The sequence below is a fragment of the Halyomorpha halys genome, unplaced genomic scaffold (assembly GCF_000696795.3).
Source record: "Halyomorpha halys isolate HHAL.00 unplaced genomic scaffold, Hhal_1.1 Scaffold946.1, whole genome shotgun sequence".
In the NCBI taxonomy this organism is placed as follows: Eukaryota; Metazoa; Arthropoda; class Insecta; order Hemiptera; family Pentatomidae; genus Halyomorpha; species Halyomorpha halys.
The window spans coordinates 277,339-290,058 of NW_027107439.1; the positions used below are offsets into that span (position 1 = coordinate 277,339).

Genomic DNA, 12,720 nt, shown 5'->3' on the forward strand with positions numbered 1-12,720 from the left:
TTACATCTTTTATATTTAAAAAATATATACTTCCTATATTTTCAGATAATAAAAAACGAAAATATTACCAACTATAAATATAATCAATTCAGAAACAATAATTATAAAATTTAATGTTTGAAGTAATTTAAATACAAGTTTTTTTTTTTTATTTTGTAGATCTGAAAACACTGATTGAGCACTACCACATGGGAGCATTAGCCACTCGCAAGAGTTACACTGATTAAAATTAATATGAATAAATACAAGCTATTTCTTCAAAGAAACATAATTTTAAATATACCTGAAAACTGGAACAGAAGTAACACCGATTGTTGCAAGGAGTCCAAGCTCTATAGAAGTTATAGCATCGCCTGTCTTCAAAACAACTTCATTTAAAGCAATGTCATTTCCAACAGGTCTAGATGAAATAAAAAGTAGTTAATTAGACAAAAAAATTAATGTAACTGTATAAAATTATGAATGATATTTGATTGATTTTTCTATTTAGTAATACTGTAATTTCCAATTTAACCACTACCACCTGTCAAATAAACAAATGGTAACATAAATCAAACTGATATTAATAGAAAGGTGCTGTAGCAGGAATAATCTTAGGAAATGATGAGTCAAAAAATTTAGTCAAATTATACAATTAAAATATATGCCTGTAATGAATGTAAAGAATGATGCTTATTATATCAATTCTAATATATTATAGTGGTTTAATATTAATATACTATATTTTTTCTAGCAAAACACAACTTGTTATCAATATTTTCTTAATATTATTACAATTTTTTATTTTTTTAAACAATGTTATGATATAATGTTCTCTCCTTAAACCATTCTTAAAGCATACATCTATGCTATAAGAATGGTTAAAATGGTTAGATAGAATCTATATCGAGACATTCAAATTTAAATTTAAAAAAAGTTTAATAACAGAATAAAAAGATTTGATTGACCCACATATTATTAAATGTAAGAAATTTTCAATTTTTTTTTGTTTTGTTTTTTTGTATTGTAGTTGATAAACCAGATACAATAAAAAATACCTTTATTTATTTTACCCATTTTGGTTAAGGATTAAAATTAGGTTTGAGGATATGATGTCCAGGCATGATGTAGTCAGCTATTTATTTTGAGGGAATAAATGTTGACGTTCCTACTTTGGATAATACTGTACAAATCTTCAATAGAAGATGAGCCAAAAAAAATTAGGTTACCCATTCAGTCCCACCTTATCCTACATATGATGGAGAACAAAAAGGAACAATTTAATTGGTTGATCAACATATTTAAAAATGTTACCATAACTCCTTTTTAATTGATATTTTATTACCTGATGTCTTGCCCAGGTTTTGGAGCGACAGCTATTAGTACCTTTACTTCTTCGCCATCACTACTTGCCTCCAACAATGAGGTGTCCTCCACCTAAGAGAATTTATGTCTTAGTAATAATAATTATCAATATAATATTTAAGATTTAGGAGACAAAGTTTAATTACTTGAAGATTCTTTTTATCTATATTAATATCCATATAAATAACAACCACTAAGAAAATAATAATACTCAGTTAGTTAGAAGAGATCATTAAATACTTTTTTAAATTATAATATTTTAAAAAAAAAATAATAGTTATAAGTAATGCCATAAGTTGTAATAAATATTGATATAAGTTAAAAGTACATACTACAGGTTAAAGCTTCTAGTCCTACTGTTTTTCAACTGCATTTTGGTTCATCTATTCATTATTAGTAAGTTCCATAGCATTAGTAGATACTGAATTTTGAAACATTAAAATTTTATATAATTAGTTTTTAAACATATTACTGAATTTCGAAAACTCTGTCTGTCAGACAAATTAATCCAATTTCTATTACACTCTAATGATACATGGAGAACTCGTTTCATCAACCTCTTTTAAACAAAACTTTCATATATAAACAAAACACTAATATTTCAAAACCATATAGTGAAGATACTTAAAATGACATAAACAAATATACTGATGCCTGTCAACAAACATAACTTAACTAAGAAGATATAGAGCACCAAAAAAAACTACTACAAAATACAAAAGACAGATACATATTTAAATGAAGCCCCTAGTGACTGACAAACCTTTAACAACAAACAGAAAAGCCAACACTTACCATAATCAGAGGTATTTTAATATCTGATTAAAATGCGAAAATGGTCATTGGTTGGGGGTGTGGTATGTTTTCACGATACCGCTAACAATTCAAATAGTAAGCTGAAAATGTAAAATAGAAGTTAGAGCAGTTAGTTATAGATACAACATAAAATTTTGCTGGTATTGTGGGTAGTTAAAAACTGGATGAGATGACAGACTGTTTAAGTATTTTATTTTAGTACTAATTAAGTTAAAACCAAGTAATAGTATTTTACCGTTGTTGTGGCCACATATGCTTTATTTATTTATCTGTTATAGTTGTAAGGATTGCGTATTACCATGTTTTGTTTTGGCCACAGAAGCATTAATAATACCAGTTTTACGCAAGCTTAGACCGGGTCAGTTGCCCCTTATCTCTCTACCTGGTCAGTAGTTGCCAGCAGGTTGGCTAACCCTGATACATTCCACGGCGGGTGGCTCATCTTTTCCAAGAAGATGTCTCTCCACGAGGGGCCCCACCACCCAGGGTGAAACATAACTATTTTTTTTTTTCAAGTCGCATAGACAACACCCACATTTTGTTGTGTTTTTTAATTAGTAAAATTAATTTTATTTGTATTTTCAGAAGTTAATTTTTTTATTTTATTTTATGTCATTATGTCAAAATAAAGCGGTAACAAAATTCGACAAAATAATTTCTTTTTTTTTTCATCACCTTACATGGTTGGGCTAGTAAAGGTTCATTTTGAACCCCTACCCGCCGTAACAACCGTAGACAACAAAAATCAAAATAATCAATGGAAGGAACAATGAATTTAAAGAAAGTTTAAAAATAAGATCTCCTCAAATTTTTATTTCAATACTGATGAAAAAAATATATAAGTGAGTTCAAGCTGATAATTGCAAAATTATTTTTAAAACCTTATTAGTATTAAATTCAGTTTTCTTATAAGTCATGAATTACTGGAATATTAAACATTATAATAATATTTAACTCAACATACTTTTGTAAATAAAATAAACACTATTGTGGTTGATGAAGACAGGAATAACAAGTTGAGTAAGTGAATGAAATCCTTCAAACAATGGAAAGGAATGATGACAAAGATGACCGAAATAGAACATCTTCTTTTGTTGATGACTATATCAAAAGAAAATATAGGAACTGTGGAAGAACACAGGAGGAAACATTAAGTAAGGGAACATACCAGTCCACTTAACTTGTTCAGCCGATGTAACAATAAAATTACTTCCACAGATTCAAATAATTATTAGCTTCAATATGGAACCAGCCTCATTTATTCTATCTATGATGTACTGGCTGCCACATCTCACAAAAAAGAAGTTAAAAAAACTTTTTGGGAATACATTAATCAAGATTTTAATTTCTGCTTCTAGATTATTGAAAACCTTCCAACATAAAAAAAAATTATAAATTGTATTTAAACTATTTGGATTGATTAAATAGAATTTTTTTCTTAATAGTGGTCATTAATGTTACCTACATGCTTCCTAAATCACAAGTTTACTTCAGTAATGATTCATTTAAATCAGGATTTTTTTTAAGGAATCGACAGTTTAGGAGAATGAGAAATGTTTTGAAACAACAAATAAGTACAGAACATTTTTATAACCCACTTTTTTGGACTCAAGGGGCACTATAAGGTTTAAAACTATTAAGGTATCCAACAAAGGGTTTTAACCAACAACCGCACTTCCTCTGCATCAAGTGAAATTAAAACCTTAGACCTACGATAATTTCCAGACAAAAGGATAACTAAAAGTTTATAAAAATCATTAAATCAATTTTTAAACAAGTATTCTTGGTTCATTGTATAACATAACTTAACATGCCTGAATAAAGAAAAAGATAAATTTAATTATATATTGTTACTGAACTAAATTTTAAAAAGTTGAACTATAAGTTATAAACATATCATTGCTGACCTGTACAACAGCATCTGCATTGGCGGGTAAAGGCCCTCCTGTATTGACTCTTACGCACTCACCATTATTTAAAATCATGTCACCATCAGCCTATGAAACATTTAAAGGTGAAAGATAGAAAATTTTGTTAAACAGATTTTGCATTTGTTTTATAAATGAAACAGAATGAAATAGAAAAAAAATCTTACTTCTGAGACCATGTCTCTTAAGGATATCATTAAGGTAAAAAAAAGGGCGAGAGATAAAGTTTCTCATAATAAATAATAACACATCAACTTAATAAAGAAATTAACATACTAAAGAAAAAAGTTATCAAGTTTATTAACACAAAATCATGACAAAAAATAGACCCGAAAATCTAAATAGATAATGTCAGCTTTGAAAAGAAGTATTTAATATGGTCATTTAAAATTGTGTAATACAGGAAAATTATAATTTTTATTCTATTAAACTATAACATAAAACAAATTCATTGCAGAACTGTGGTAATTCAGGGGAAACAACATATCATGTTCAACTTGTTTAATAGTAAATTATGTTATCCTCATTGGTATTTCATATTTAAAAACACTTTGATCTCAGTTGACAATACATTGTCGTCAACCCGTGGCGACATGGAGGCATGTATAACAACAATGTGTCGTTCAAGGGAGGGCACTTTTCTAACATTTGGAGTGGTGGGAAGAGGTCTAACACCTGCCTTTCACCTTGTACTGTCTCAAAGTGTGTTTAGTACTGTACTAGCTTCTACCAGCTGCGATCGTTCTGGATTCTGCCACCTTTAAAGATTTTTATAATCAAATTTTTTTTTTTGTATGTATACAAATTTTTTTTACTTATGTATTCTTTTATTTTACACACTTTCAATTATATTTTTTACATTTCAAAAGGTCTTTTACATTGTTCTGGATTATTTCATGTTGTTTGAATGGTTTATAAAAAATGCAGTAATATACAATAACTTTCTAGTAATTCAGTTAAAAAACCCACAAAACATCTAGGTACCAGCTGTTAGAACATAGCCAGTAGCAAACATGGGTGATGACAATGTGTTGTCATGGTTAAAATACAGTTATTTATAACTCTATATTATAAAAAATAAGCCAAAAACTTTCTAAATATTACATTTTATACATTATATAATCCTTATTTAAACTAACAAAAAAATGTGTGCTTTCATTACAAACATTCATTATCAGCTAATGCAAAAAATATTTAAACATATTTTTTTTTTAACTATAAAGTTCGTATTTAATAGTGTGGGTACAAATAAAACAGGATCATTCCAATATATTTATTAGATGGTAAAAAAAAAGTGCTGTCCAAATTTTGATAAGATTTTCAAAATGCATATTTAACTAAAATAGTTACATAATACATTTAATCCACACAATAAGCTCCATTGTGCTCCACTGCCTCTAACCAAATTGGAGCATCTTGTCAATCCCAGGAGCAAAAAAAAATTTTATTGACTGAAGAAATCTTGTACATCTGACTTCACCTCTTCATCTGTTTTTTTAAAAGTTTTCCTTTTAAACTGTAAAGCACCACATAATCTGTCTCATTATTGGTAGTAAACTTCCTGAGTGATTCATTCATTAGGGTAAAACAGCCAGATTCTAACAGCATACAATACCTCAAATGTATCTTTGTCACTTTCCTCTCGAGTAATGAATTACTTTATAAGATAATTTTGTTCTGTAAACAGGATTTAACACTCAGAACTAAAGGCGACTAATCTATACTGTTAGAAACTAAACGTAAACAAACACAGAAAGGTAAAAAATCAATTTATTGTGAATATGTATAAATTGGACAGTACTCTTTTTTACAACCCATACTAAACCATTAAAAATAAAAATAAAGTGAAAGTTTATAAAGAAAACCAACCGACATGCCAGCAGTTAAGGATTTTAATACTTTTCTGGATCCTTTCCCATCACTTGACAGAACTGCATAGCCATCTTTTATTGAAGCCCTAAATGGTGGGAGAGGATCAACAGATGAAACATCACTAGCAATTACACGACCAAAGAGGTCTAAACTGAAAAAAAAAAAAGAAAAAGAAATGTAAAGAATAAAACTAAGGACAAAAGCCTTCACCAAAGAAAAGATTAATTAATGAAAGGAAAATTAGAAGGGATGGATAAGTGCTGGAATATTAGAATATTAAGCAAACAATACAAATCATAAACCAAAAACTAAGGAAAACGTATAGCTATATTAATAAACAAATAACTAGTCGGTCCAATCCAGTATGATTTTAAGATTCTAAAAAGCAAAATTAAGAAAAAGATAACTCCTCAATACAAAAATCAAAGTGGATCAGGGCTTTAACAGATGAAAAACTAGTATATCAGCAGTGTATGATATAGATATGAAAATTAAGATGGCCACAACATGTATGAAGTAGGGTGATTCCACACCGGCCTCTGTTCCCCAACCAATTTTATCATTCGAGCCCTTTTTAAACTACGATCCTCGAGAAAATTTAATTAACTATGAGTAAATCCTCATAATTAGCTGATAACTAATATTTTTTTTGACAGTTTAACTTAAATAATATTAAAATTTGTATTGTAAAACGGTGCTAAAAGTATTGAAATTTGATGTTAGTTTTAATAATCCTAAATATCTTAATAAGAAATGATTAGAATATTTTCATATATTAATAAAAATATTTCCATAAAACTTCATTAATTAGATAAAGTTGATAATAAGTAGCGGCCTTGAGAACAGAAGGATTATTTATACACACCTTGATAAAGTTTAAACTTAATTGACTGGATACCGATATATTTTTGGAAATTATCAACCTCTCTCTGATATATTCTCATCAATTCCTAGGAGTTTATGAACTATGCCTAGACAAGAAACCACATTTAAGACCTAAAACCAGAATAATAGACAAAATAAAAAATACCACAGAGCAAGATGGAAAGCAAAAGCCTCTAATATCGATGAAGCAGAATGGCCAAATATTTCTCCCCATAAAAGATGTTGATTTACCATAAAAATTTATACTATGTTACGTAAAGATAAATGTTGAGTTAAATGTCTGTTCCATACTTTCACCACGAGTGAGTTAGACCTAGTTCGGGAAAGATAACTAGACTGCTGGTCAAGCATATTGTATCACTTGAAATTTCCATAAAAAAAGCCATTTTGAAATATTGAGTAGAATATCTCAGCTTGAGACTATCGCATGCAAGAAATAAGAGCCTAATTAAAATTTTTTAAAAAGCTATAGAAATAGTAAAAAACCAAATAGAGAAAAAAGAAAATTTTGAATTAAACAAATCTCCATTCTCTCCAACAAATTTCGCCAAGTGTTTTCTATAGTCAACCAGTTTTTAAAAATCCATTAGCTAAAAATATTATTAAATGAAAGAGAATGAATTGGCAAATGAAAAATATGGAAATAAACTGAGGGAATTAATATTCTCTGAAAATAAAATAGTAAGGTATCAATTCTTATTTACATTTGTAAACAGATCATCATACCTAACTCATCTGTGGAGAAATTTAAGTTTATCTATATAGGACTGTGGTATAATTTCAGGAGATAAAAAATCAAGTAATGTGATACTTTTGTTCAAGAGTTTATGTTCGATTAAACATGTATTCACAATTGTACATTATAGTCAGGAAAATTAGTTTTAGACTGGCAATGATCACAGAAGATAAATTAATACTAATTGAAATTATTTCAATAAACAAAATTTCAGATGAAATGTAAATAGATACAAGTGAAGTTGAAAAACAAGAGAGGAAGTGGAGATAGACTGACAAACATTATACCTATTAACATTATACCAGCAAGGGCAATGAGATCAGTAAAAGCTCATGGAATCAGTTCTGTTATAAAGTATTAGATAATCATTCAATCAGAGATACAGGCTTCAAAAACATAATTACCTTAGTGGTAAATTTTCTTTAGTCAACTTAAGTTTATTTTGCATAACTAATTCTTGTGAATCTTCAACTGAGATCATTGGCCATTGTGACTCTCTCGGTCTATTTGCAACGTTACTAGTGGATACCTAAAAATGAAGGCTAAAATAAATATATTAAATAGAATTTTATTGGGAATAACATTAATATCATTATAGAAAATCAAAAAACATTTCACACCATTTTTAGTAATAGTCTATATCTATTTCTACAATACTACATTAATGAATGAATTGTCTTCATCAATATCTGAATGAGAGGAAAAATTTTTTTGCTCTGACTTTAAAGTTAATTTTTACTTTGAAATAAGTAAATCAACATTATATGAAAAAAGTCAAACATTTAATGAGGAAGAAAAATTTCTAATCCTTAAAATTATAAAACTAATCATTACCTTGCTCTTCCTAATTAAAGATGAACCATGATCATTTCTTCCTTGAAGCAAATCCACAGCATGTTTTAATGTTGGAGCGATTGCAGAAAAACATTCTGAACTTCCTTTAACGCTTCCTGGTAAGTTTATTATTAGACATCCACCTTTAATTCCACATACAGGCCTGAAAAATAACTTCTAGTGATGCATCTATAAATTAATTTAACTTAGTTTAAAGTTTACAATGCATAACTGATTTCTATGAAGATATAAATGGGAGATTAAACAAATCCTCAAGCCCTTATATACTACATAGTAACCAACCACTCAGTTAAAATTTAAATCCACTTCATTTATTCTGCTGACCGCCGTACATTTCATAATCCCAACTACTACAGTAATAACATAGAGAAATCTAGCTGTTTAAAGTGTAGTCAAATCATGGTTTCTAGAGGTAATTTACATTATAATTACATAACAATGCATATAGTATCACGGTAACTAACCTTGATAATGCTGCATGTGGTGTTTTTGAAAGACTTTCTAAAAGCATTGCCATAGGAAATCCAGGAACTTCCCTTTCAATAACAGCTTTGGTAGCCTCAGGAGTAACATCTCTCGGTGAAAAGCCAGTTCCACCAGTAGTTAAAATAACATCAGCTCTGGAGCTTCCATTAACTAATTCCAACTTAATATTTAATTAGTAGCTAACAATCAATTCTTAAACATCATGAGAACAGTTGTCATAAAAAAAGTAATCCTATACCTCAATAATCTTCTGCTCATCAGGAATACATTTAATCTCTAGAACAATACCAAACTTCTTTTCTAATATTTCTCTCGCAAGATTTGGCCCACTTTCATCAACTGATTGGCCGCAAGAACATCTATCACTCACTAAAATAATTACAATACTTAAATGTGAAAAAATCTTTTAAAATTTAATTATGTAAATTTAGAGAGCAGAGCTTGACTTGAGACCAGGCCCCAGAAAATAAGGGGTGGAAATTATTGTATCAAATTTTAACATTTGTCCGTAACAGAGAAATTTATTAGGTAAAGTAATAAACAAAATTAAGAAACATTAGTGACTTTTCTCTTTCTTCTGTTAGTAGGCAAATAAAGTAGCCTTCTTATAAACAATACCCACCGGTAGAATATAATCTCATATACAGTAATTTTATTGCAACACCAATGGTCCATTCCGAAAAAAATAGCTTACTAGTAAACCACCGCAGCCACTTCTATTGCATGTAATAGACAAAGTAAAATATATAAAATGTAGACCTCTCTATTTTCCTAATGCACCATTTTTCCTGCCAATTAAATATTGCTATACTGATATATAACTAAATTGAAGTAAGGCTTTACTTTTAAAAGTTATAACCAACCAATCAGGGTTTTATATACACAAGCTTAAAGTGTAGTCAGGTTATTATTATATACTCAAAACTATACATCTAAGAGAATAATGAAGTTTTTTTCTACTTGAATTCTTTTTATTTCTGATTCAAGAGTATCATAAAGAACTTTAATTTGATTTTTCCTCCTTCCTCTGGCCAATATGGGATTCAGTAAATTGTATCAATACTAATAAGTAACCTTCAACTTAAAATCCTCCATTCTAATTATTTTATTCTTTCCATCTTCCATTGAAAAAGATTTAAATGAATTAGTCTATTTTCTATTCAACTATTTCAAGTCAATTTTCTATTCACTATTTCCTTTCAAATTCAGATAAGTTCTCTTTACTCACTAACTGAGGGAAATCATTCTCTGTGAAGATGTTGAGTCCAGTTTTCCACAGTAGTTTATTCTTTATCGTCTTATACACTACAAGCAGAAGTAGGAGGATTAATATCTTTCCTAGTCTTACAGCTTGGCCCAGAATGATAAAGAATATTAAATATAACTATAAAACTTTAATAAGTTTCATTCTTTTTCGGACCATCAATTTTGTCTTTCCAGTATTTATTTCAAGACAGATTCAAACCAACATAAATCTCCTTGACCACCAGCCTGCTTCTTGGTGCAGTTATAAAAAAGAAAACTATACTTTATAATACATTTATTTCTTTTCAGATTAAAAACTATGTAGCCTAACAAGCCTCAAGTATGCTAAATAAAATTTTCGGGACAGACCAATAGCACCCATGAACCACGATAGACATCAGATTATGTACATAAGCTTATAAAATCACTCTGAGGTAATAATACATCTCTTACATTTGATTCTGTATTCTGTCAGTCAATTGGGCACAAAAATCATTACTCTACATTATGTAGTTTATTCAGGAAATGGGGGAGAGATTTTCCAAGATGTGAAAAATAGCTCACACAAGGTTTGTTCTAAGATGGTATGCTTTAGGAAAAGAGATCATGCTGACTCTAAACAGACATACTCAATGGATCTAGACCAATTCATAACTGTACCGTATTAAACCAAAATATGTGAATCTACTTTTCTTTGAGTTCTTTCAAATTGGCCTTAAAGGAATCAGCTAGTGTGCTATGGTTAGAACCAAAACATTAAAAAAAAAATCTTTGCAATAAAATATTTAAGTACACCACTCATCAACAATTTTAACTCTGTCCTAACATAAGAGCCAAAGGATAAATAAAAATTTGAAAATCTTGCCTTTAAGGAGGGCCATTTTGAACGTTTTAATAAAAAATATTTGTGGCATGAACTTTCAAATCAAAAACTAAATCAGTAATAACAACACCCAAATGTCATGGGGAGAGGTGAATATTAACAGTGATAAAAGTAAAGATCAACAAACTTTAAGAGACACCTTGATAAGCTGTTGAGAATTATTTTGTAATTAAATTAAACTGATTTTTAAAACATTGTAATCGATCAACAATTATGAGTAAAAGACAGTATAAAAATCACTCAGATGTTCAATCTCAATATACAAAATATAATAGACTCATCAAATGTAGATATGTAAATGACCATTTACCTGTAATGATCAAGAACTTGATAGCATTTTCCATTTTTACGAATTCAGTAATGAATTGCTTTACTTTCTTGTGTTTAAATTACATAACCTTAAGTACATAAACGATGACAATAGCCACCAATTAACTAAAATTTCTTAGAATAGAAGTTAATAACCAAGGTTTTCAGAGAATAACATTATGCACCTTGAGCAATACAAGTAAAATAAAAATGTGTAGAATAGAACGGAACAGGTAATGTTTTTATTTTTAAAATAACATAAATAAGTTATTTGTTTAATATTATGTAAGTTTGACCTTTAATCTTAAACCTAACATTGGATCTAAAAATGATAAACACTAAGGACATGTAGGTCATGAATGACTTAGTTCAAAAGAGCTATTTAGCAAAAAGCACTCTAGAGAACTACGAACTGTTCTAATGTCCGAAAGTTCTGTCAGCAGTGTGACATATGGATGGACAGTTCCACTACTTTTGTTTGAGATTTCTGTATTATCGCTTCAAATCGAAACCCAGTAGTCCTGTATCAGTATTAGTAGTGATAGGCTGGTGGGTTTAGTATTACACAACCGAAATACTGGTATTTATTTCGTTTCCGTCCAACCGAAATACAAAATGAAGTAGCCCACCAATACTAACTAGCGGTTCAACGATAAGCTGTTGGGTTTATCTTTCAATTGGAATGAAACAAATAAATAAACACAGGTACCTAACAAAGAACAGAACGGTAGAAACAAAAAAACAAAATCGTGGAATGGTCTATCCCTTGTAGAAAATTCTTAATTAAATGTAATGTAATTATAAATTAGATCTGTAATTATCTGTTTGATTAAATTTTAAAGTTCCTTTTTACTTTCCAATTCCATTTTACCAAGGTGAAGAGAGTACTGTAGTCCGGTCAAATTTTCGATTTATAATTTTCAAAGGATCTATTTGTTTAAGAGATCCATGATTCTAACATTTTTGCATTTTTGAATATTTTCCTATCTCTGCCACGATTATTTCTGGAATGAATGGGCCGATTTTTTAAATTTTTAATTAAGTATTGGTTTTCTGTGACAATAAATTTTGTATTTTTGGGCCAGATGGTAAGAAATTTATTTGAAGAGAGAAAGTTAATTCCTTTGAGCCCGAAAATTTAAAAAAATAATTTTTCAGTACAAGAGGGTATCTTTTACAGTCACTTGAGTGCCAATAGTGTTGGCGAACTGCTACATATAGGTAGATGGTGTGGAGCATGAAATAGCCGTTCTCTTCTCTCCTAATGAAAAAGAAAATTTTAATTTAAGAAATAATTTTATACTACACTATCCATATTTTCATCCTGAACAAAATAAGACTTGTGTTCATACCTGGAAAAC

At 29.1% G+C, this 12,720-nt stretch overlaps 1 protein-coding gene across 2 annotated transcripts in view; it reads right to left on the reverse strand.

Annotated features, from left to right (window-relative positions):
* cin (Molybdenum cofactor synthesis protein cinnamon) overlaps window positions 1-11,698 on the reverse strand; it is a 16,981-nt gene extending 5,283 nt beyond the window's left edge. The window contains exons 1-9 of one of the 2 annotated variants that reach the window (XM_014431148.3): window positions 11,361-11,698; window positions 9,161-9,291; window positions 8,901-9,082; window positions 8,416-8,578; window positions 7,986-8,110; window positions 5,958-6,111; window positions 4,068-4,157; window positions 1,325-1,416; window positions 284-400 (exon numbers count right to left, since the gene is read on the reverse strand). In XM_014431148.3, coding sequence (XP_014286634.1) covers window positions 284-400; window positions 1,325-1,416; window positions 4,068-4,157; window positions 5,958-6,111; window positions 7,986-8,110; window positions 8,416-8,578; window positions 8,901-9,082; window positions 9,161-9,291; window positions 11,361-11,394 — 1,088 coding nt within the window. In that variant the 5' untranslated portion in view covers window positions 11,395-11,698. Of the gene's footprint in view, window positions 1-283; window positions 401-1,324; window positions 1,417-4,067; window positions 4,158-5,957; window positions 6,112-7,985; window positions 8,111-8,415; window positions 8,579-8,900; window positions 9,083-9,160; window positions 9,292-10,150; window positions 10,170-11,360 lie in introns of those variants that run through there. The other variant, XM_067045716.1, reaches the window with a different exon arrangement.
* Window positions 11,699-12,720: the final 1,022 nt, after the last annotated feature.